Source organism: Cinclus cinclus, chromosome Z (genome assembly GCF_963662255.1).
Source record: "Cinclus cinclus chromosome Z, bCinCin1.1, whole genome shotgun sequence".
NCBI lineage: Eukaryota > Metazoa > Chordata > Aves > Passeriformes > Cinclidae > Cinclus > Cinclus cinclus.
The window spans coordinates 76,155,790-76,181,460 of record NC_085084.1 but is presented as its reverse complement, the minus strand read 5'-3'; the positions used below and the strand labels follow the sequence as shown (position 1 = coordinate 76,181,460).

General features: G+C 40.9%; 1 protein-coding gene across 1 annotated transcript in view; it reads left to right on the top strand.

Annotated features, from left to right (window-relative positions):
• The window catches only part of UNC13B (unc-13 homolog B), a 178,620-nt gene that overhangs the window by 27,217 nt on the left and 125,732 nt on the right, over positions 1–25,671 (top strand). Inside the window, exons 9-11 of the mRNA XM_062513980.1 lie at positions 9,641–9,863; positions 14,459–22,933; positions 24,594–24,917. Coding sequence (XP_062369964.1) covers positions 9,641–9,863; positions 14,459–22,933; positions 24,594–24,917 — 9,022 coding nt within the window. The remainder of the gene's footprint in view (positions 1–9,640; positions 9,864–14,458; positions 22,934–24,593; positions 24,918–25,671) is intronic.

Below are 25,671 nucleotides of genomic sequence, written 5' to 3'. Positions count from 1 at the left end.
GGCACAGAACAAGCATATGTTATATTCAGCTAACAGTGGAAACTTAGATGTGCTTTATAAAATGTGTTAATGACAAAAATGTTTTAGCTTCCAAGGCACCAGGCTGCTGGCATTGCTTAGTCCTTAATTGAAAGTTTATATGAAGCCCCATTTTTTGAGTACTGAAACTTACAAATACAAAATAATGTGATAACCAAGACACACTGTTAGTATTTAAGAACACATGGAGTGACTAGTCTGACTTGTCTGTATCTTGTATTCCATTGTTGCTCTGTTGTATAGTTTTGGAATGACAACTTTCCATTTTCTGTCTTTCTGGTCTGCTTGTTGTTTTTAGTTTGTACAGGTTTAAATTTGGTCCCAAAGGTGATCTGGAAGGGGTTTTTTCCTAACAAATCAGGGTTATGCATATTACTTTTATGAAGCAGAAAATCAACTTGAAAAGGCTAAAAAGAAATTCTGTTTTCATTAACCTTCAGAATATCAAGACTGTCAGCCCAGGTCTTCTGTGATTATGCTGAAGGACTGAGATATATACTGTTAGCTCCTGAATCTTAAATGAAGTAGCATATGTGTTGAATCTTTAATAAATTCAATTTTTTTCCAAAATGTTAGACACCAAAGTGAAGTGGGTGTTAATAAAAACAAACAAAACCAGAGTTTTGAGCTTCTGGCTGAAAATCTCTTACTTTCTGTTATTGCATCTCTTTCTCTTTGCTCCTGCAGCATTGCTTTCCCCAGTCTATAGATGTAGCATACCCTGGTCAGCCAAACCCAACTCCTCACTGTGTGAAAATGTGCAGGATAAGGAGCTGCTGTCTAAGGACAGCTGCTCCTCTCCCCTCTTGCCTCTCCCCTCTTCCTGCTTGGCATTGACTGCTTTTTGCCTTGGGCATGTAAAGTCTGTGGAATTTTCATGCTGTTAGTAAAGAGCTTTGTAGCAGTGAGGTGGGCAGGTAAGTAGCTGGTTCAAGGTCACCACAGTCAGTTTGAAGACTTTTTTCTATCTATGGGAGGTAGTAATGCTTCTCCTCCACGGACAGACCTTGTATCCATGAGGGTTGTCTTAGCACTTGGTGGCTTTCTTCTTGTTGCAGTTTCAGATGATGAGTAGTGTTGTGCCAACCATCAGGCCTTTTTCTGTCAAGGAAATAGAAGTTAACAACACTCCCAGCTGGTTTCAGAGGTCACTCATTCCCTGCATGCAGATTGAGTACAGTGATTTGTGCAGAGGCTGGCAATCTGGGATTTTTGTGTTTGTGAAACAAAGGACAGATAAGCTCCATTTCCTCTGTGGTTTTTCTGATATGCCTACCAGCTTTGGAAATTTATAGTTATCTTCCGGTATTTCTTCCCCAGTTGCTCTGGGGTTTTACATGTGCATTCATTTGTGAATAATGACATGCATTTACTAGCATGTATCCTGACTGCAATAATGCTGTGTCACTACAGAGTTTTTCTGGATCCTTCTACATTAATAAGAAATTGTATTTAATGGGAACTCTTGGTTACAGCTCAGTGCAAAGCTCTGTCAACATCTTGCTCTTTATCCTCATTCCCTTCTCCTGTGTCCCTCTCTACTGTCTCTGCTCTCCCTGCCTCTGTTTTCTGTACCCTTTCTCCTGTCTGTGTCCCCTTTTCATTACTATGCCATGTCTTTTACTTTTGTTTTCTTTGCCAGCTTGGTTGTGCGTTCCTCTTTTTCCTCTCCTTCCTCCCTGAAATAGCACTCAGACCTCTGTCAAACCTGGTATTTAGGATTTTGTTGCTGTGAAGAACGAGCCTGAGGTGATAGCCCTGTGGCCAGGGTCATGCAAAGAGTGTTGGGTGAATCCTGGCAGGTTTCTGATGCATTTGGATGTGTCTTAATCTCACCAGCACACCTGGCAGAGGTGCACTGTCATTCTTGCTGCTGAGTGGCATTTGTCTCAGGCTGTAGATTGTTGGGGCTTGACTTGAGGGACTTCAGTTTGCTTCTGTTGTTAAATTCAGTAAGTGAGAATTTCGGTACACAGGAGAGGAATAAACCTTTTATACTCCATGGTAACTGCATATGTTCAGCATTACACCAGTGGTTCTTTCTAAATCAGCACCATCAAAGTTGTGACTCAATTTGTTCCACTTAGTCAGGGATGCTTCCTTTAATGACCAAAGCAAACATACATGTGTTACCTTTTTTTCCCTGTAACTACTACTATAGGAACCAGAAGGTAATGGCCTACCTTTGAAATTCTACCAGATATAAAAGTGCCACTTGAACCTGAGCAATGCCTGTGCCTGTGCAAAGCACCACATGTGTGCTTGTCAGAGCCTACTCCAGGGACCTTGAAATACTGATGTGTAGCTGAGGGACTGTGTTCCTTTGTAGACCTTTGTTTCTGAAAAGAAAGGAGCAGTCTGGTTTTAGCTGTGATACATCTGTGTGCCTGGCTGGTAGCTAGAGATAGTAGCCAGGGCAGAAAACTCTTGTTCTCTGTCTACATGTGATGAGTTGGTTTATTGTCTGCCACACTTGATACATCAACACTCCTGTAAATGTAACTTTTTAAAGTGTTTTTTTTAACACCGTCTTCTAGAAATGCTGGTTCTGAAGCATTTCTTGGAATGCAAGTTGTGCACATGGTTCTGAAGTGCTTTGAGGCTGTATGTGCTGGTTTGTTGCCTCCATGGCACTGAGTATGACCTTGGGGTGACAATATGGGTATTGATAAGTAAAAACTTTAATGTCTTACTGGAGTTGCCGTGCGGCTTTAGCATGAATTTGTTTTCACCTTCATTTTTAACATGGAAAGGTTTGCTTACTGTTGCAGAATTAACTTCATGGGTGTTTGCCTTAGAATGTTGTGAGAACCCTTAAGCTTTTTTCCAGTGTTTATATCTGCCTAACAAAGTACTCTTCATACTGTTTACATGCACACAGTTTTTCATGCTGGTATTATTTAAGTGATGCTCTCACCACTGGGTAAACTTTGTTCTGGAAAGAGGGCAGAAATGGAAATGTGAAGTGACCTTTGCCACTTGATTTGCGGAGTTTAGCCTGGAGTCAAATACTGCTCTAAACTGGACTCTGGTTTCTGAGATATTTGAATGTAGTAGGGAATAACAGTCTTTAACTGCTCTTGCTACGTTGACTAATAAGTATTTTGTTTACTTGTGTTGAAAAATGCATGATTGCTTATCAATTCCAAGAGTTTATAATGATCTTAGTTTTCAGAATGTCTTACAAAGTAACTGGACATGAGGCCCAGCATAAACTTAATGGTGTATTTATAAAGAAAAAAATCCTTTACATTTTCAAGCTCACAACCTCTAGGGCGTTTTAAATACATGAAAAGTATGCTTGTGGTTTGTTTTTTCTAAGCTTTCTTTTTCCATTCCTATTCTTTTCTGCCATTTGTGTTACATGCAGGCAACTGGAGTTATTTCGGATGGGGAGAGCAGCTGAGTACGTAACAGTTTGACTTCTTGCAAGCTTTCTGATTGTATAGTGATGCAGCATGCTCCAGTACAAGGAAAAGTGGAAATATTCATGCATATAGAAAATCTGTTCTGTTGTGTTTTCTTTTACTTTCACTTAGTCTTCATATTTTTGTGGATGGATGGCTGTTCCTTTTTTCACTTTTTTAGCTTTGTTTTGGTCTTGTTTTAAGTGAGAGTTGCTTGTGCCTTCTACTGGAATTTGAGGACATGATGGTGGATTTGGACTATTATTCTTTTCCTGTAAAGGTGATTCTAGTTTTTTGCTTGTGTGTGTCTTTTGTGTTGATCTTCACACCTGTGTAAGCCCAAATCAGTTTTTGAAGTAATGGAAAAACACAAGGGAATCTGTAGTCATTGTCTTACTAGGATAAGAAGATACGGTGAAGATATATTCCAAATACTACAAATAGGAGTAAATCTGAATGAAGAAATTACTGTTGCACACCAGTGGGCTTGTATGTATTCTGTTATGTTCAACTTCAGTGAGACAGTATTTGGCAAAAATGGCAGGGTTTGCTTTCATTAATGCTGACCAGCCTTGGACAGGAAAAGCTCAGATACTGCAGCTCTCGGTGATCTGTAGGGCTGATGCCACACCTGGAGTCTAGTGTATTAACTTTTGGTCAGGCTGCAACATTTTTATTCTTTTTTTCTAGAAAATGTGCTTGAAACATCTTCACTTTCTGAAAGTGCTACAGATGCCAGCAGGCAAGGCTTCTGGTCAAGATGTAGTGTGTGGCTTCTACAGTCTATAGAACATGTGATCCATCAGTCTTGAAACAAAGGTTCCCTGTGTACAAGACAAGAGTGAGAACATTGCTTAGGGGAGCATGCAAAGAAAGATCACTGTGACTGCATCCAGTAGGGCAGAGATTCTGCCTGGTCCTTTTCCATTTTTTACATAATGGAATTTGGAGAGGATTCTCTTGCTGGTTCTGACTCTGATGTCCAGCTATTGTTACAGTACATTTCATATGTGGACCTGTTCTGCATTTTAGAAGTCTTCCACTAGTGACTTCCCCATTTCTTCTCCCACAAGATTTTTTGTCCTCCTTGTTGTCCTGTTTTTGGTCAAACATAAATTCTTTGTGCATCGGCAGTGTTGACCCACTTGCTTGTGCTCAGTGCTGGATGTCTCAATTGTTTATTCTTAGAAGTGTGGTAGTATAACCCAGAGGTGACTAATTAACTTTTTTACACTAAGAAAGGACCAGTGTCTTAAATAGCTTTATTTTCCATTTTTGGGTAATTGTGAGGGAAATGGGGTGATTAAGTCAGTGAGATGTCTAGGTCTATTTCTCCTGTTTATCAGGGGAGTCAGTGTGTGGTGGTTTTGTTTCAAAAGGTACTTGTATTCATGAGCCTCTCTCCTTCCCTCCCTCCTTCCCTCCCTCCTTCCCTCCTTTTCTGTCTTCCTCCCTCCTTTTCTGTCTTCCTTGCTGTCCTGTCCTCGCTGAAAAAAATTTTGCATCTTTTCAGTCAGGCTTGTATTATTGGTGTTTCCAAGTGAACTCCATTAGCTTGACAATATAATGAAAAGCACACTTCTAATTGTAATGTTTAAACAGCAGCTGAGAAGGAAGCAGCAGAAACAGCATGTTGATAGCTGGAAGACTTTTTCCTGGTGAGAGCTTCATACAAAAGCAGTGTTGTAGGCCAGACCCTTGTTAGTTGGGCAGAGTGTGCTTTGGGAAAGAGGCATCTTGTACTGTTGACCTAGTTTCCTTTTAGGAAAGGGAAAGACGTGAAGAAGTAGGGTAGATTTTCAAGGGAGTCTTTGCACTTCAGCCTGTCAGCTCTGTTCTTTGCTGTTGAGTGTTTCAGCAGCAGTGTATTTTCAAGTTTGAAAAACAGGATTATGAAAGCTCTTAAACTGAAGACTTAGTATTGCAAACATGCTATCTTAAAAATATGCAAATTTCTAATGTATTTTTAAGCAATGAGGCAATATGATGAACTAATGACCTGCAAAGTTGCATTTAAATAATTTCTCAAAACCTAGGGAGTTTAAGCATAAAAAGATAGAGAGGAGCCTCAAAGAACACCCTTGTGTCCTTTTGAGAATGTTTTCCTTCCTTCTTACTTCAGTAGTCCTCTTTAAGCTAGTATGTGTTTTGGTTATTAGATTTTAGAAAGTGTATTTGTCAGAAGTACCGTAGATAGTGTAGTGGGATCTGAGACTTCAGCACAGAAACTGTTGGCAGCTATGATGAAAAGATGTTTAAATAGATGACAAGTGGGGAAGGTGGATTAATTTCAAGGCCCTTGGCGTGGAGCTGGTAGAGACTTTTGCTAACCTGGAAGTTATTCCTTCAGTTAGTACATTTTATTTTCTTCTACCATTATTTAAATAGATTAAAAGCTGTGAAAAGTTGAGTGCTTGTTTTGGAGAACTAATGAGGGTTTTGCTTTTGTCCAAGATTTTGCTCAAGTTTATAGAGGATATCTACGTTTGGGGGACTGGATGTCAGCTCCCAGGGGCTGATGACACACTGTGCTAGAAAAGTGGGAGGCAATTTCATCTGAATCCAACATTTTGAGAGGAGCTCCTGCTGTGTCTTGGGACCTTAAACCTTCAAAACCATTTCTTCAAGAGGATTCATCCAGCCACCTGTAATAATTTTGCTGCTAGCTTTCCCTCCTGTCCTGAAGTTTTATTTAAAGAAAGCTGCCAGAGGCCAAAGGGGACTAGTTGAGCTGGCATAGCAGGACTGTCAGAGTGGTTTTGAGATACTAAAAACTCTGTGTGTTCTACCCTGCAGCAGTGATGTTATAATTTCTGGGGGCGAGAATTAGGGGGAGGAATAACAGTCACAGAAGGTATCTCCTTCCTTGATTTTCCCCACTCTGTGAAATCCTACTGTGTGATGTGTCTGCCCCAATGGGTTTTCTTATTTTGCTGACTATATGCATGAATATTCAATAATGAAACACGAACAGCATGCTTCTGCCCTGCCCTTCAGCCTTACCCACAGCTCTCTGCAGAGTGGGTCCAGTGACAAAGAAACAGTTTTCATCCCTTGACAGCTCTTTGGTATATGTGAAATTTCTCAAACTGCGGTAAAAAAATTACTGTCTTTTTATGTTTGTTGTTATGTGTCTTGTTACCAGTTTAAGTGATCTTCTGAGACTGAGGCTAAGCTCCAACTTCACTTATAGAAGACTTGTTTTATCACCTCTTTGAAGAACAGAGTACTTGAATTTATTACACCATTTGTGTTGTGGGGCATATTTTGCTGAAACATGGGCTGTAATGCCTTCATTTGAAGGGGCACTGCATCCCCAAAACCACTTCTGCAAGTTCTTGTCAGTCTCTGAATTAAAATTTAAGCATCAAATATGTTAATGAATGGGATCCTCAGTGAATGTTGGCATTTTAGAAAATACTTTTTTGGAAAGGAAATATGTGCTATAATCCACATATGGACTAGGTTTTGATGCCTTTGATCAGGCTGAGCAATGTCTTCCTTTGAGAACACTTCTGTTAAATAAAGTGAGATTGCTCATAGGGCAGTTGCAGTTCAGCATGACTAAGAGTTTTTTTGAGTTGGCTCTTATTTATGAGTCAGTTGAGGATTTCTGTCTGGTATTAACATCTGTGGATGCTGTTAGATTCATGGGGCATACATCAGAGAAAAAACACGTTCCTCCCTCATGGAGCCTTGCATCCTTTAAACATGTCTTAGGGAGGCATTTTGTGTTGTGACCTCGAAGAGACTTCCTCCTTCTAAAATCCATTAAGAACGCTGAGAAATTCTGGTGTCAGCTTCTATAAACGTATATGCTGTAAATGTTTGATAACATTTACACTAATCAGCTATTTTTGGATGTTGCTTAGAGATACTGTCATTTATGTGGGAAATCTTCATTTGATAGTGCAAAGGTGAGATGTAATGACTGGTTAACAAATCCAGATGGTGTTTCTGCAACAGTTTGATTAATTTGGAATTTTCTGAGCTTGTCAGCTGGTCAGGGCTTCTGATCCACAGAAGCAGTGTTCTGCTTCCTAATAAACATAAGTGTGTCTTTGCACTCCCAGTATTAGTGAGTCACTGGATTCAGGATTTTTCACCCCGATAATTGTACTATTGATTTGTATTTTTTGTTATACATTTGAGATTAGCAAAATTGTTTATCCTTAAAGCTGTTGGTCTGGTGACTTGTACCAGATCCTACACTTGTATCTCAGTTAGGCTGCCTTCAGCCTCTACAAGTGCTGTGATGATTATGGAGCCACAGCTGAAGAACTTTCCATCATATCAGAGTTCCTTAGGCTTTACCTTAAATGACAGTTACATCTGATAGGATGGAGAAATCAGCTGAGCAGCAAAGTGAGGCATTAAGGGACTCTTTGGAGCAGTGTGTTTTCTGTCTCAGTAGAAGTAATTATTGTTCATTAGATGGCATTGGCTCAAGTGTTGAGTAGTAACAATGACATTGCTCAGCTAAGTAATAACTTGTTATTCTTGTGAGGTCAGTGTGAGACTCGTGATTGACAAATAAATTGGCCCTTGCTCCACAGGCTGGAAGTTTGGTGCTCCTCAGTGAGGTTTGGCATATTAAATAATTTTTGTGTAGTGAGTTTTGAATATTTTTCCTAAGCACTGTACTGTGATTAAATTGATGGACACTGTGCTTTTAATAAAGCTGAATACAGCAACATATGGTTGCTATTCATTTCTATCCAGTTGACTAGAGACTGACAAGAACCCTGCAGCATTTAAACTACTAAAAAGGAGGAGGCTTAACTCAGTTTTTAGGTGTGGACAATCAAATCAAATTGGTTCCACTTAAGAGTGTAGAGCAGGGCTCTTTCAGGTGGCCCATATTTTGCAGATATTTAGTGGTCCTATTCTTTTCTCATCTTCCATCTGCTTTAGAGTGCTAATCTTACTGTGTTGTGAACTGGAAAGATCATCAAGAACAAATTCTACCTCAGTTTAAAATAATGGAGATTGAGTTAGAGATATGGAAAGCACCCATGAAGGAAAAAGGAATTCCCTGATGCTGCATTCCATCTGCTTGGATTTTCAGAACTTAAATGCAGGGTTCTTAAAGGATCTGGCATATAAAGAGCACTTTTACTTTATTTTCAACCTCATGATGAATGACTGTGTAGGATACACACCACTGAATAACCTACCAGTGAGGGCTCTAATTTGATTGTCGTTTTTAGACAGACTTGGTGGCAGAGAGAATGAATAATGGCTGATCCTTATTTTCTTTTGTTTCAAGCATGTTAATGGTGCACTCCACTACCTTATGGTGTATGTATTTCACTTTAAGCTTGCCAAGATAACCTTGCATCCTGCACAGCTATACATAGCTGTATGTTTTTGATACCTTAGCTCACTATAACTTGGCATTCTCCTTCCCTGAAGGGTTATCAATCAGAACTGTTTCTACAGGGGGAGGGACTCACTGGAAAGGAGCTTTTTCCTTTGTGAAGGTTATTGTTAGTGTTAAGTACTATGCTTAAGCTAATTTACCTGTATGTGTTAAATGCAGCAGTTTTCCCCTGTAAGTAGTATAATTGTTTATAAGCAGAACTGCTCTCCCAGTTCTTATGATTTTCTTACTGGTACTTTCCATTAATTTCTCTTAATTTAAACTAATACTTAAAAAAAGCAAGAAAAAATGCATTAAAAAATCCAGAACCACAAAGTTTTGGTTAGGAATGCTGAGAAGAAAGGAGAATATTACAGCTTAAAGGTTGAAAGTTTTTCAGAAAGAGCTCCTTTCCACAAAGAAATGTTTTTGGATTTGTGGGTGTTTTTCATTTCCAGTATCTAAAGGTTCATTTTGGCAGCAGCAAAGTAACTGAAATTTTGGGTCCTGGGGGTTTTTGTTGTTGTTATTTGGTTATTTTTTTGTGTGTGAGGGTTTCTTTTGTTTTAAATAAAGATGTTTTAATATGCTTATTAGTACCGACTAAAGAAAAATAATCTGTAATAGGAAGGGGGAAAGGAGGGTGTGGATGTGTCACTGCAGTTCCTTGGTGCACACTTCACAGAACTGGAGGTTATAGCCAGCTCCCAGATGGAGACACAGCCACAGCAGAAATAGTGTTTTTTGTCATTCTTCCAAAACTAAACAGGCTCCACTCTCCCAGCAAGGCAACTTGAGAGAGCTGTGCCCTTAAACTGGTTTTGTCTCTTAGCCTTTGAAGATGCTGACAGTGCCGTGGATGACCGGGACAGCGACTATCGCAGCGAGACGAGCAGCAGCATCCCCCCTCCGTACCACACCACCGTGCAGCCCAATGCCTCCGTGCACCAGTTCACTGGCCCAGCTCGCCTGCAGCAGCAGGGAGTCCTGCGGGACTCCTGTGCCAACTCCCTCCAGCGTTATGATCTGGATTATCGGGAGCGTGTGGCCGTCAGGTGAGTGCTGTCTTATGGGTAGCTCTCCTTTCCCCGTTGTTTTTCCACTGCAGACCATGAAGGTACCATGCTGGCAGGGGAGAGTGGATCAAGGGTTCTAAAAGTCTTCTGATAGTAAGGTGTTACATGTGTTGTTGGCACTGGGATTCTGCTGTGAGCCAGGGAAAACATGTGAGGGTATGTGTTACACGAGACCTGGCAGTTTAGGGAGTTACCTTTAAAGGATATGCTCGACTTCAGGCTCTTGTTTGTACTTTCCCCTTATTCTCTGAGGGCTAGAGTCATGGGTAGTTGCTTTTTCTGGTACCATGGGATAGGTGTGCCTCCGAAGCCATTGAAACACATTCTAGCAGATTCATCTTCTTGGGAGCTTCTTTCTTGGTGCAGATTTGTTTTCTCTTCTGGATTAGTTCCAGTTCTATTAGATCTGGCAAAACAATTTATTCAAGAAGAAAGTCGGTAACAGGTAAGTTGTTGGGTTTTTTTCCTTCTGTTCCTGTTATCATATAACACTGTTGAATGGTGTGCTTTCTCTTTAGATTTACTTTGAGCTGTACAAAAGTGTGTTTGCTCTGATTTTTTTTTTACCATAAATTGGTAGTTTCACAAGTGTTTTTAACTTGTTGAAGTATTGAGCATTGCAGCACTGCCTTACCAGGATCAGTGGCTGTGAGCTAGAGGTAGTTGTGCAAGGTGAAAGCAGTAGATTTTGGACAGTGCTGGTCAGGTTGGTAAGAGTGGTTCTGTAGAACAGGCTAAGCTACTGCTTCTGTCTTTGGTGAGGAAGGAAGAGGCAGCTACTTAAGCATTATCATAGAGGTGCAGAGTTTTATTTGTGTTATAACTGATTTGTTCTACCTTATCTCCCTTGGTGCAAATGTTCTTGTTTTCTGAAGCCTGAACCTAAATTCAATTACTGTCTTGGGTGGCTGAGGCTAAGTTTTGCTCTTCTTAATCTATGATGGTTAATGATAAAGGGTGAAGTTTAATGGTAACATCTAATGTTGCTACTGTTACTGAGGTTTCAAGAATAGAAGCAAATGTGCCAACAAAATGCATTTATTGCAGTGTGATGTGTCATTCATAGTGCTCTATAACTTGTTCATTAAATGACTTCTATATAAGCAAGTTATTCCCTTTCCCATGTGAGTCTGTGCTGCTAGCTTGCAGTGGTAAAGTTGCTGATAATCTAACTAAGAAAATGAGCTGAGGCTTTTTCGTTTTGGAAGAGGTAAGCTGAACACTGATTTTGGACTCCCAGTCAGGGGAAGCCAGTAGCGGTGGCATATTTTTGGAGTTGTATGATTTGTTGCAGTGGTGTTGATGATACAGGTAGTTTTTCATGGCTTACTTTGCATGAAGTCAGTATGTATGTGAATTTCTATCTGTATCTAAAAGATAAATGTGACCTTCCAAAGAGATTCTGCTGGTTTGAATTGTTAGAGAGTACCAAGCTGGAATATATATATATATATATTTTTTTTTTTTTCCCCCTGATTTCCTTGAGGTATTGATATAAAAGAATCTGGACTGATAAAATTTACTTTAAAACCACGAGCTTTGTAGTTAAAATTACTTTTAATCCAGAAATACTTGATACTGATCTGAGAATTCCTATTCCCATGTACATTTTCCACATGTCCAACAAGATTCTTTGCTACATATTTAATCTTAAAACATAAAGTATACAAATAAGCTTTCCAAAGAAGCTACGTGGGATTCTCTTACTTACCACAAAGGTATTTCTAACAGGCTGGCTGAAAAGAAGCACATGGGTAGGTCTTGAATATTTTCAAAACAAAGTTGCAGCTGAGAATTGTAGGAACAAATTGTTTTTGACTTTTGTTCCTAGCCGCTCTCAGTTCTGTGTACCAGGCAGTCACCTGATGAAATCAGCGTTCTTGGCAGACTGCAGCTGATGGTTGCTGTGAAAATGAGGGCTTGTAGGAGGCTCTCCTAGGCAAACCCAGAGGAACCAGAAAAGAACCTGCTAAAACCTGTCTTGAACTGGGCAAAAGGTTGTCAGTACTAAAACACCTCAGCTGAAACTGTCTGTTCTAATACATGGGTTTTTTTCTTGCAGTATTTGATTTTGGATGAAAAGGTTCTGCTTCTCTTTATTAGCTGTTACACATGATCATATTCCTTTGATAGAAGTAATGTATTTTCTTCTAACCTTTCTTAAGGGTGACAAGCAATACTGTTACTTGTCCTTGGAATGTGTTTTGCCTCCAGTTTGGCTTCAGAAGAGCAGACATCTTTCCCTCAGTTTTGTTGTTGTTTGTTTTTTTTTTTTGTTTTTTTTTGGTTTGTTTTTTTTTTGTTGTTTAAGCATTAACTTTTCTTTGCAATGCTAATTTTCTTTAGCTGTTTGTCCTCCACACCTCCCTAGTCTTGCTCAGTATGATAGCATAGATTCCACTGTGAGAGGCTGCACTGACCTAGAGTCCACATCTGAGTCTCTAGACCTGTGAAATGAGTGGGTTGCCCTCTTTGCACCTCTCTGCTTGTCTCCCCACTATTGCTGCTTTGAAGTGTTCCTTTGGTACATTTCAGCTGATACTTGCTGATTGCCTAAGCTAATTTTTAGATCTGTAGTGGTTAAATGTTGGGCTGATGTCTTTTTCTTATTTCTAATAAAAGGGATGCTTTGTGAAAGAGCAGAGGAAACACATACAGGGAAAGAAGCTCAGTTAGAAAGAAAAGTAGTTTTCTTTATGCCTAAATTAGTCAATTTTTTGTGTTCACCATTTACAGATAATGTCTCTTCAGACATTCATGTAGCTCCCATTGACTTCAGCTGAGTTTTAGAAGGGCTTGATCCAGTAACTATGGTGGCCCTGGGAATCTTTTAAAAGAAAATTATTTCAATTACCGGTTTAAAATAGTAAGCAAGAAGTATAGTGAGTGTTCTAAACTGTGTATAACAGGACTCATTTAAAGTAATGAGCATCTTTCCAATTAGTATAAGTTAGCTAATACTGTAGGAAATGCAGCACTAAAGCAGCAGTACAAAATGCAATGACCCATCTCTCTTTCAGGGCTATCCCATCTGTATCCTATGTTGGCATGCTCTGTGCAGCTTTCTTGGTGAAGACTCTTGGATTAGCAGTATCCATAAGATGCCTTTGTGCTCTCTCTTTTCCCTTCTCTGGCACTACAGGGTCAGGGACACATATACCTTCATGCTCCTTAGTTCTCATCAATGGGTGATGTAGGCAGAGCTGCATCTTTCAGATGATCTTTTTAATGTTTGTATATCCACTTTCTACCTGTTTGTACGTTGATTGTCAGAAGCTGTCCTTGTGAGGTTTAATTCAAGAAGAGGTTTCCTTGCTGCTACCCTTGGTGCTGTTGAACACCTGAGGTAATCCTACTGACCGGGGCACAAGAATTAATCCCAAAATCCCAAGGGTCATTTACTTGGATTTCTGGGAAGCATCAGACTGTTTCACAGCTTAATCCATTCTCCCACAAGTATAAATTGCTGGATCTGTTTAGATGCATTATAGATGGGAAGTACAGACCCTGAAAAGCATTTGAGGCTTATGTTGGGCTAACATCCAGCATGTGTGGTTTGTTTTGCCATATGGTCCAATAACAGCTCTGAGAGTCATAATTTTGTGTTGGTAGGGGCACCTTGAGGCTGTTGGCTGCAGCAAGACCTCTCCCAGCAGAAAGGAATGGTGAAATATCTGAAACTCCTTTTGTTGCTCGTGCCCATGGTTTGCATCTTGTCCCCTGTCCTCACTTGCCTGGAGACCAGTGACTCCTTTAAGTCTCCAGATGAAACCTCTGCTCTGTTGCCACCCCTGGGAGATACAGGGTCCTTGTGTGCTTTATGAATACTGCTAAAACAAAGTCTGCAGCCCAGAGCTACTGAAATGCAGGCACAGCTTAGTGCGTGGGCACTGGATCTCAAAGTAGTCCTGTTGCTGCAATAAATGACTTCTTTTCAGCATACCTAAAAAAGCAACAGCAGAGTACTGGTACAGCCAAGGCTGTGTGCCCTCATTTGATCACAAAAAGCTGTTCTCCCTCAAAAAGGCATATCTAAATTTTGTGCAGACATAACTGATGCAATCTCACAACCCATGCTACTTTTTTTGACTATTTGATTGAAGTGTAATGGTGGTAGATTGGCAGGATTTCAGTTTTGTTATTTCTGAATGTTTCTGATTTTAATTTTCATTTATTTAATGCATTTTTTTCTATCACTATTTTTTCTGTCCTTCCTATAGCTTTTTTAAAAACTGTTGTTTTTCCCTTCCTATTTTTTTTGCTGCCTCTCTTCCTTTCCCTCCCACTCCCTTTATTTCTCATCTTAGACAAGGATCCCTAGCTAGAAATGAAAGAGTCAGGATCATTCCGTTTGACACTGAAGATGGAGAAGAAGAACAGGAGAGTAACTATGAAGAGCTAGGAAAACTGTTAATAGAGGATTTCTTAGAAAAAACTCATAAAACTAGAAGCTGGCATGAGAAAAACATGAAAAGGATGCAAACTCTTACAAAAAGAGAAAATTTAAATCATTGTGAAAGATCAAGATGCTGCCAAAATGTGTGTCTGGAGTCAGGGTCTGTAGATGTCCCTAGATATCCTCAGGAATATGATACAATTGATAGAAGAAGGAAAAAGAAGCTGCGTTACAATTTTGAAGACAGAGAACGATTAAGCCTGCAAAGTAATGGAGGTCTGCAGTTTCCCAGGAAGAAAACAGTTTATTTCAATGGTGTGGCAGCTAGTTCTGAACCCATTGATGATTTCCCAATATATGATAGAGTTGGAAAATACTCCAGTAACTCTGAAGGTAAGGGGTTGCCTGCTTATCCAGTCCTGCGTCCATACAAAAATGGGTTAATGGTTAAAAGTGGCAGGTTGCCCAGTAAGCAGGGCATGAACCATGAGGAGTCACTTCACCTGAGTAATACTGAGGACATGAAACACACGAGGATGCTAGAGAACACTTTTGTGCCTGTTGATGTCCTTGAGGAATTTGACAGCAGTGCTTCTGATGAATTCCAGTACTCGCCTGTTTCAGATGGTGAAATGGGGGAACTGACTACACTTTCAAAAAGATGGTATGATTCTGACATCAGCCATTTGAGAAACATAGCTGCTAATTTCCCTGCAAATATGGACTCCCATTTAAAAACTAGCTCTGATAAAAAACATAAAACTAAAGAGAGCAAGTGTGATCATCCGGTGCAAGACTTAACACTGTCTCCTGTTGAAGAACCCAATGAGGAGTACATAGACACAATGGATGAACTTCAGTGTCTGGTAGAATCAGTCTCTGAATACTTGGCTGAAAAGGAGGAAGAAATCAGTAAATTTGGTACATTGCCAGAAACAAAAAAAAAAGTTGAGAATGTGCCACTGAAGCTGGATAATGCTGATAATTCAGCAGAAGCTAAAATATCTGAGCAGACCAAGCATCCTGCTGCAGAGGAGAGTACCAAAGGCAAATCTGAATCTCTTCCAGACTTGTCAGATGTGAAAAATACAGTGAGTTCCCTGTTCAGCTCTTTCACGGAGAAGGTGGGGTCAAGCACAAAGCAGCTCACAGCCTCTGTTGAGAAACTTGTGTCTTCTACTCCGGAGAACACAGAAAACAAAAACTCATCAGAAGGTGGAATCTTGAATGTATTTACTAATAAGGCTAAAAGTGAGAGTTCTGCTTCTGGAGGGACTGCAAATAGTAATTCTGACACCAAATTCTCCATTCAGTCTTTGCTCCCATCCCAGGTGAGCAGTGATAGAAGAGCCCAGAACACAAACTCCAATAAGCCTGAAACAACTGAGACAGACAGTAAGGCTTCTGCACTGCATCCTCCCCAGCAAGCACAAGGAAATTCTGCTGACAGCCAGCAAAGCCAGCATTCAGTTGTGAATTCAGTTATAGGCATGTTTAATCCTTTAAAGATCTTCTCTGAGAAGGAAGTGCCAAAACAGGAAGTCACAAAAGAGGAGCACACCAAGGACAGCCATGCTGTGAAAGTTGAGGAGGCAAAAAGGAGTGAGACACCATCTGGACAGATGTCAGCCAGGACCAGCATCACTGTTCCAGAGGCACAGAAAAGTGAGGCAGAGGTAAATGCAAGTAGCACTTCTGTGTCTTCAATCTTTGGCAGGCTCACAAACTCAGTCAGTTCCTTCAGTCTGAAAGCCAATCTTGATGGTCTCTTGGGTCCCAAGCAGCCAGATGTGCCACAGAAGCAACCAGATTTGCATCCTATTACAGGTCAACCAGGTGCCACTTTGGTAGAGGGTGCGCCCACTGCCAGGGAGCAGCCTCCTGCAAAGCACTCAGAGGATCAGCATCCTGAAGGTCATGGACTGGAAAACAAGCAAAACAGAGGTAGTGTGGAACCTAAGTCACAGCCTCAAGATCAGGGTACAGCATCTGAAGGCTTTTTTAGCCCACTCAAAAAGTCTTTCAGTCAATTGTTGCTTCCTTCTGCTGAGCAAGGGAAGAAAGAAACTATGTCTGAACATTTTAAAGACCATAAGTCTGAGGAGGATGTAAGACAAAATAGTTCATCAAAAGAAGAGCACTCATTTCCTTTCACTGGAAAACTTCCTTTTATCAGTGGTCTGGGTTCTTCAGCAAAGCAGGAACAGAAGAATGAGAAGGGAGGTTTTATGTTAACGTTATTTAAATTTTCTTCTGCAGAAAATCTAGCACCTACACAGGACCAAAAAAGTCATCAGGGTTCTATTGGCAGTTCTTTGCATGAAGGCAGAAAGAGTAATTCAGGAAATGCTGTTACAATAAAATCTAGCTCAGTTTCAAATTTATCAGGCAGTAAGGAGGAACTTTTACAAAGGAGAAACATGAATAAAGAAAACCTGTCTACTGTCCACATAAACAAAGAACACCAGGATAGTGCCTCTACTACCCGTAAGGCCAAAGAAGAGCAGCAGAAAGCTAAGAGTACTCAAGAAGAATCTAGAAATGTAAAAGGAGGACTGATGAAAGAAGGAGTAAATGCAGCAGACTTAAGCAAAAGCTCAGCTGAATCCATCTCCTCAGCCAAAGGGCCAGAAGCTCCAAGTGCAGATGATACTCAGAAGAAGCACACACCAGGTTTTCTTTCTGGCTTTCTTCATATTTCTTCAAATGAAAACACAGCCAATAATCAAGACTCAACTTCTAAAACTGAGGGTGATAGCCAAAAAAGCACTTCTGGATTATTTTCTGGCTTACTTAGATTTGCCTCAAGTGAAAACTTGTCTGAATGTAAGCAAGAGAAGGCAAAACCAAATTCTCTGGGCTTCATGAAGCTTTTTGATAGAGGTGAGGATTCTAGCTTGGAGACAAAACCCAGTAATTCAGGAATGTCTTCTGACAGTCAAAGCAACACTGGAGAAAAGCAGGAGACTTCCAGCTTCTTAAAAAATCTCCTGCCAAAACCAAAGGAGAAGCAGGATAATGTGAAAACAGTGGAATCTTCCACTAGTGACTGCCCATCCAATGCAAGAGTAAATGAAACAACTGAACCTCATGCTCCCCATGGTGGGCATCCTGTGCTCCCTGAGGCCCTAAATCTGCAAGCCAAAGTACAGGATTTGTCTGGAAAGCCTGTAAATAATAGGCATATTCCTCACCAGAATGCAGAATCTAAAGTTCTTCCAACTCCTTTAAACAAAGGATCAAATGAATCTCTCAATTTGACTAATAAAAGCTATAACTCTACGAAGCAGTACTCAGCTTATCAGGAAACAAGGAGCCATTCTAGCTTTGAATGGGAATATGAAATGGGGGGACTGGCTGACACTCATGGAATAGCAGTACCAGTTTACTATGTGTTAAACCAGAACCCTATTCTGCCTGCTCAGTTCTTGGACTGGCCTGAAAATGATGTGGTAGTTAATCTTTGTAAAAAGGATGGGAATGCAAATGTGATGGATTGGCAGACTAATGCAAATTTTGATGGACAGAGTCTAGATTTAAGAGCAATGTCATATGAATCATTTGATCAGTTAATGTTTCAAGACACATGTTTGGAAGAAAATGATGCATGGACTGCTAATTCTCTCAGTGAAAGTTGCAGTAACTTTCCACCCTTTGAAAGAGATAGCAGTTACTCATTTGAGGAGTTGCCCATGGATTTGAGCTACTCCTCTGGCTGTGATGGAACAATGTGGACACTAATTGATCAAGAGACTTTAAGTATGGATGAAGGCTTAATGTACTCATCCTATAGTCGGGAGTATCAGGAGTGGATAATGATGCTTGAGCAGGGTGTGTGGTGGCCCTCAGAAGATGGTGATTGTGGATATTACATGTACAGTGATGACCAGTATGTATATTCCCTGCTCACTGATCCCACTGGACAGTATGTCTACGTGTGTGCTCCTGAAACTTACTCCTACATGGACTGCTGGGATTATAATTTCCAGATGGATTCTATTCCAAGTGCTGTGCTGGAAGACAACACAATTGCTGTTTGTGGTTTCAAAGTCCCTCTTGGCAGTGAAGATGAGCTGTTTTGGTTTGCAGAAGAAGAGAGTCTAGATGATTATACAACAAATAAACCCCTGGATTTGTCAGTAGCTTTGCAGAGGAGCGACCAGCTAATGAACATGAATTTGGAAACTTTTTCACAAATGTTTGAGGAGTCTATTTATTATCAGAGAGAGCAGCCTTTAGACTTTTCAGGTTATAAACTTCAAAAACTCAAAGTAGATTTCAGACCTGAGAAGGAAACCCCAAATCATTCAGATGAGCCTCCATTAACCCTTGATCTCAGAACTCATTCCAGGGCAGCTTTCAATAAATCTCTGAGTAAGGAAGTCCACACCAAGGAAGTTGATAAGGCTGTCTCAGTGACAACTTCGGGGAGTGGGTCATCAGGATTCTTTGGATTCCAGCTGTTTCAGTCTGCTCCTAAAGTTGGAGAAACTGCAGCATCTACTGAAAGAGCAACAGAAGCAAAAAAGACTGAGGAAGATAAGAAAATACCAGTGAACAAAGTTAGCTCCTTATTTTCTGCTTTGGGTGGACTAATTGGGAAGTCTACAAGCCCTGGCTCTGAGACATCAGAAGATTCTACCTCAAAGAGAACAGACACATGGTCAATATCATCTGAAAATAAGACTGATGTTTTATCACTTACACCAAATAAAAAATTGGATGAAGAACAAGTGGGGCAGAAGTTTCCTGTTACATCAGAACTGAGAAGAAATACTTCATCAGAATTTAATTTGGATGCTGTCAGAAATGAAAAGCCAGAATTACATCAGACTGAAAACATCCGCGTTAAAAAAACAGGATTAACAAGATCCCCTTCTATACTGAGCCAATCTGCTATGGAGAGCAGGCCTGTACAAGAAGAGAGACCTATTAAAGCAACACCAGCTTCCAGGCGTCTTGAAAGGCATGCAGCCATTAATGAACCTAGTCAGCTGCAGCCAAATCAGAGCCAACCAGCCACTGAACCTGAGGAGACATTATTTAAAAGTGCTCTGAAATTGTTCAGTCTTGGAGAAGATTCTCCTGCAACCTCAACTGCCAACAAACCCCAGTCTTCTGGATTTTTTGATTTCTTTAAAACACAAGTAAGCAAAGTGCCACAGCCATCACCAGAACTGGAGAAAAGACAAAGTAATAAACCAGAAGAGGTGAAACAGCCAGAACAGAAGGAAACCTCCAGCATCTCATCTTTATTTGGATCCCTGGGAGATCTCTTCAAAGTGGAGCCTGTATCTTCTCAACCAACCTCAAGTACTACGACTCTGCCAAAACCCAACAGCGGAACTATGTCTGATCCAAGGCAGAAACCTGAAAAGTCTGGGGGTCTTCAGAGTGCCAGTATGCCATGTCTATCCTCCACCACCAAGGAAGAAGTGAAAGCAGAAGGCATGGACAAGCAGGTCTCTCCTAGCCCCAGGGTGCAAGAGGAAAAACAGAGCAAAGAAGCTGTGGAGGAGTCTCCTGAGAGTAAAAAAGTGCCTCCTGGAAATGTTTTACAGAAGCCAGTGAGTGTAGGTCCCAGAGGAAGCCAGCTGGGCCAGCCAGCTGGGCAGCAAAGAGGCACACCCACACCAAAGCAACAGGGAGGTCATGTAGGAGACACAGCTAATCGGACAAAACCAAAGTCAGACCAGACGCCCAAAGAGTCAGGTTTCAGTTTGCCGTTCAGCTTCTCTGATATCACTGCTCCGAAATCCCAGCCAGCCAGTAAGAGCATATTCTCCTTCTTCACTGTATCAGATGAGCCAAAGCCTTCAGCACCTGCTGCTGCTCCTGCTGGTGGGAAGCAACAAGAAACAGAGGGTTTGTTTCATCTGCCCTCCTTCTTCTCCAGTGGTCCAGCTCCTGACAAGAGTGTACCTCAAAGGAGTACTAGTTTTAGCTTCTTCAATTTGACATCCTTTTTGGATGAAAAGCCACAAACTACTCCAGGACAGGAAAAACCAGCTAAACCGGTGAACTCTAAGCCACCAACTGCTCCTAGACAGGAGAGTAATACAAAACCAGCTAAAACAGTGAATACTAAACCACATATGAAGCAAAGTGTTTCCACTGACTCTGGTGTCAAAATCAGCAGTTCTACCAGGCAACAAGATGCAGACAGTAAAAAAGAAGTTGATGATATTACTGCAGCAGTGACTGGCAAACAGATGTCTAATGACCTCCTGATCCCGGAAAATAAATCAGAAAAGCTGGTAGTGGAAAATGTACAAAGTATTGCTGCAGTAGCCAAAGACAGTGGTTTAGAAAAGCTTCCCCAGACCAGTGAAGAGAGTGGCTTAGAAAAGCTTCCACAGGCCAGTGAAGAGAGTGGCTTAGAAAAGATTCCACAGACCGAGGACAGTGCAGTAACCAATTTGTCTGCTTCTGGTCCTTGCCTTCAGACTCAGGAGGGTTCTCAAGACCAACGGAGTATTTCCCCGAGGGCACAAGACAGTGCTTTGGGTAATACAGAGAAAATGGACAGTATTGCACTTCCTACTGAAGAACAGCCTTATTCTTCCAAAGAGCAAACTTCTGCAGAAGTTGATCATAGCATGGTCTCAGGTGATAAGATGGATTCCCAGGGTCTCAATGACTTAAATAGTATGAGTGACATGAAAAATGAAGTTGTCTCTGAAGAAGTACGTGTACAGAATGAGTTGCCAGAACAAAAAGTACCTGCACAAACTGACAGATTACAAAGGGCACAACAGCCACATGTTCTTCCTAAAATGCCAGAGGCACCTAATTTGCAAAGCAAACCAAAGGAACCTGAGAGTGATAAATCGGTTCTGGATTCTTCAGTTGAAATGTTTTCAAGTTTCATGACAAAAATGAAACCACCTAAAACATTTTCTGGTTTCTTTTCTCAATCTCAAGCTACTGCACCTCCACCTGCACAGAAAAGGAGCTCCTCTTTCTTTGGTTTCTCATCCCTCCCAAGTGGCCCAGCACCAGCTTTTACAAACGATATATTTGGCATCTTCAAAGGTCCAAAAGAATCTCCAAAAGAGATGCCTCCAAAATCCACCCCTATACCTCAAAGCACTGGTGTGAAAGATGTCACTGTGTCTGTTCCAGCAAAAGACTCTAGGGAGCCAGAAAATGCAGCTGCAGCCAGAGAGTCTAAAAGAGATGTCTCTACCTCTATGAAGAAGGATGCAGTACCTGTTTCAGCAGAAGAGAACTCCACTAGAGAATCTCCTATGAAGACAGAAACTGAGGAGCACAAGAGTTTGGAAACATCTAAGGAAAAACCTTTGAGGGTCACTCCAGAAACAGGAGTCTCTAGTGAGAATGAAGCCCTTGAGGTGCTGCAGCAGGATAATGAAGCACAGCCCTCTGAGGTGGTAGATACTCAGCTGTGCCAGTCTGACCTCAGTGGTGCAGTTGATACAGTGCAGGCTGAGGCCACTAACCAGGCTGATGTCGGTACTTTCCAACCAGGTGTGGGGCCTTCAGGTGTAGCAGAGGAAGAAGTTGCTCCTGCAGACAAGGCAGCCACTGACATCCTTCTCACTGGCTCTGCTGATGAGCTTGCACTGGAAATGGAAGCCCAAACTAACAGGGCAGACACAAACCTTTCCCAGTTAGATGAGAGTGCTCTGCTTGAATCAGAGCCTGTTGTTACAGGGGATCAGGCCAGTGCTGGTGTTGATCAGCAGGACTTGATCAGTAGTAATGATAGCAAACCCACAACTCCAGCTGATGAGCCCAGTGTTCATCTGCCTGAGCTGCATGAAGAGAAGACAAGTGAGGTAGGAGAGCAAACTGCTGAGCAGGAAAAACATTTAACAATTGACGAGGTGCCTGCAGAAGGGGTTGCTTCCAAATCTGACTTGAAGAGACAGGGTAAAGCTAATAATGTTGCTTCAGATACAAGCAGTAGTAAACCTGTCTTTGAAATACCAAATATACCCAGTTTGCCAAAATTCAGCTTTATGTCATCTTCTGATAGTGGAAAACCTTTTGGATCATTCTTCTCTCAGCAGCCACCTTCTGCTAATAGAGCAGGAACAGATGAGGGCCTCGTGTCCAGTTTTAAGAAACTCTCTATGTCTCTGTTTGAGGGAGGTGGTGAAGAAAAGGTGAGTAAGCCAGAGAGTGCCCAAGGAGCAGTATTTGGGAAAAAGCTAGATTTCTCCTTTCCCTGGCAAAAAGACATCAAGGAGACCTCTGCCAAAAAGGAACCACATGTACCACCACAGGCTTTGTCAAAACCAGATGACAAGGTGTTAGGAACAGTCAGTTCAGAAGAAAACTCAAAATCTGCAGTCTCTGATCAAGTGACTGACACAAATATAGAAATGAAGTTGTCTTCAGAGCAGCCTGATGCTGTAGACAATGAACATTCTGAAGAGCCATCTGGTGCAAGCGCTGTTGATGATACGTCCAACAAAGAGCTGGGAGAGAAGCTTGACAAAGAGTCAGAAGGTCAGCAGAATGTGATTTCATGTGAACTGCAGAAAGGAGATCAGGCAGAGGAGCGTGTGCCAGACAAGCCTGAGGAGAGAGAAACTGGGCTTGATTCTGCTCCTGATGGAGCACTACTGCATCCTGACACATTGGTTGCAGATCTGCATAGCGTGGAGCAACTGAATGAGAAAAGGCTAGTTACAAATGAGGCATAATAAATGGGATCTGACCATTTATAATGCAATGCTGCAGCAGTAGAGAGTGGTCTTGGTGTCTGATATTTGTAGTTCAGTCCCAGTCCTCTGCCTGTTGTCAGGGTTTGTGATGTCACTGGTGGCTGTCACAGGCAATATGGCACACTGCAGTCACTAGTTACATACAAGCCTTTATACCATTTCTCACCTTTTTCCACGCCTTTTCTGTAAGTATAATTGAATTTCCCATATAAGTATAATGTGTCCCACTGAACGAGGTGTTTTTAGTGCTAATTTAATTAGCCGTTCAGAAGTTATAGTCTTTGTGTGTTAATTCTGCTGCATACAATTCACTTTGCTTTCTTGTTTAGTGATAATAATATTGTATTTGCTAAGAAAAAAGTGACAGGTAGAATGCACTGGTAGGGAGGAGCATTTTGTTCTCAAAATGCAAGGTAAAGGTTATAAATTTTAAAGAGAAATTTAACTTACTATGTACATTATAGTTCTGTACATTATAGAACTACTTAGGTTCACTTCACATTATTGAATATATTAAAATACTTTAAGAAATACCAGTGAAGGTATTCTAATGCTTAGTCTTCCTAAAATTGGTGCAACATTTATTTCATGCAGTTATGAAAGTTCCTAGAGGAAGGTATCAGTATTTCATGAGTATATTCAGTCCTGTTCATGTGCTAAGTTACAATTACCCTTAAAAGAGACCTGCTAATATTTAGGTATATATACAATTCTGTGTAATAAAAGGGAAACTTGTTCCTTTGATCATACAGTTGCAACTTTGCACTCACAGAACTTCCTGGCTCCAAATTCTTCTGAGACTGCAAGAGAGAAATATGAGTGTTGCTTAATTCTTTGCCGTAGCTTTTCTGACTGCATGAGAAATTTCCATCTGCTGTATTTTGTTTGAATATTCTAGGAATTCAGTCCTGAAAGTGGTGTCTTGAATCACAGCGGTCACGCCCCTGTGATGCTGGGGCTTTTATATAAAATAAATTATTGAGAAAGCTCTACTGGAGTGAGACATGTGGCTTTCATTTGAAAAATTGCTCCACTTTTGGAAAAGATTGTAAGTTGAAGGTTTTGACAGTCCTAATCTTGACTGCAATGTATTTTATCATAAACTTTTTATATATATAAGTAAAGTTAACTTTATTTTTTAACAATAATAATCTTAAATAGATGTGATAAAGACCCCAACTGCAGCAAAACTGCAGAAGACAGAAACACTTTCACTCTGAATTGCTGTGTTTCCATTATTATTCCTGTCTTGTTATTAGAATATCTTCACTGCAGTTTCTAGCTTGTGTAAAGTGAAGCAGTAGTTGGTGCAAGAAAGACCAATGTATAGAGCATATATGAGAGTATATAAATATGTATTTATATATACAAAAGAAGTACATATTGTTTATATGCTGGTAGACTGTGTATGAAGTATTTCTACTGCCTACCAAACTTTTGAGGTTCACAAGTCTGTATTTACATAATAATCCTAAGAATGTAATAGTTTAGTATGACTTCATAGTATGCCTTTTCAGTAATATTTAGTATTCTGCTCAGTTTTTTTACATGTGAAGGTTTTTTCCTGTTTTTCCAAGCCACTGTTTTTTCCTGATGGACTTTCTTATTCTCTCATAGTCCTGCTGGCAGTAGTAGATACAGCTCCTCTTGCAATGTCAGCCAGGAAAGCTCTCACCTCAGTGAGCTGGAACATTCCCATGAAAGTGCCCATGGCTCTGAACAGGAAGATGATCACCAGGAAAGGCAGTCGAATCACTCTTATCACAGTTCAAGCAGCTACCAGAAGGATGGTCAGGTGTGGCTCAAGGAGCAAGAGGAGCCTTATGGCAAAGAGGAGGAGAAGGTCTGCAAAACTGAGGAAAAACCTGTAGACCATTCTGCAGCTAAGCTCCCTCTGGAACTTGAGAAGCCCAAGGATGTTGATGCAGGAGTCCTAATGAGGTAGGTGAAACCATTACCAATTCATTTTCAGCTGTTTCCCAGGACAAATTATGTACATTATTCTTGCAGCCTTTTCTGACAACTGATGTTGCTGATCTGTGAAACGTGTTGTAAAGGACCAGTTACTTATGGGACATTACTAAGCTGAAGCTATGTTTGCCCTGTGTGCAAAGAGGAACACTTGCTAAAACTGTGCTTTTTGTGTGTGTGTAGAGAGGAACACCACCTTGGGGCTCATTTGCTGGATTTTCTCTTTCTGGTTTGATGAACGCACTCCGGCCCCAAAATAGCTGCTACTATTGCTCATGTGGGATCAAGCTTATGCTTGAGCAACCAAGAATTACGTGTTTTCATGGTTAGAGCTTCACTAGTTCCATTCTTGTGTAGCAGACTACCACCATTAGAGTTAGTGTTTGTGTAGTTGTAGGTTGTAGAGAATTACAGCATGAATAGGCATGTTGCTCTGACTCACTGTGGCAGCTTTTCTTGTCCTTGTACTTTGGCTTTCCAAGCTGTCAACAGTATTGAAAACAGGCTTCAAAAGTATTTCATCTAAGTTTGGGGGAGTGGAGTACTGGGATTTGCACAGGTTCTACAGAAATTTCAAATTTCACTCCTTAAATTTGGGAGTGACATTTTTCCTTGAGGTAGTCAATTCATTACAGCCCTGGATGTGGTTTTACTTTCATAAGTAAGAGGGAATTTTTAAAAATCTGGTTCAGTTAGATCCATGGGAAGATGTCTGCATGTCTGT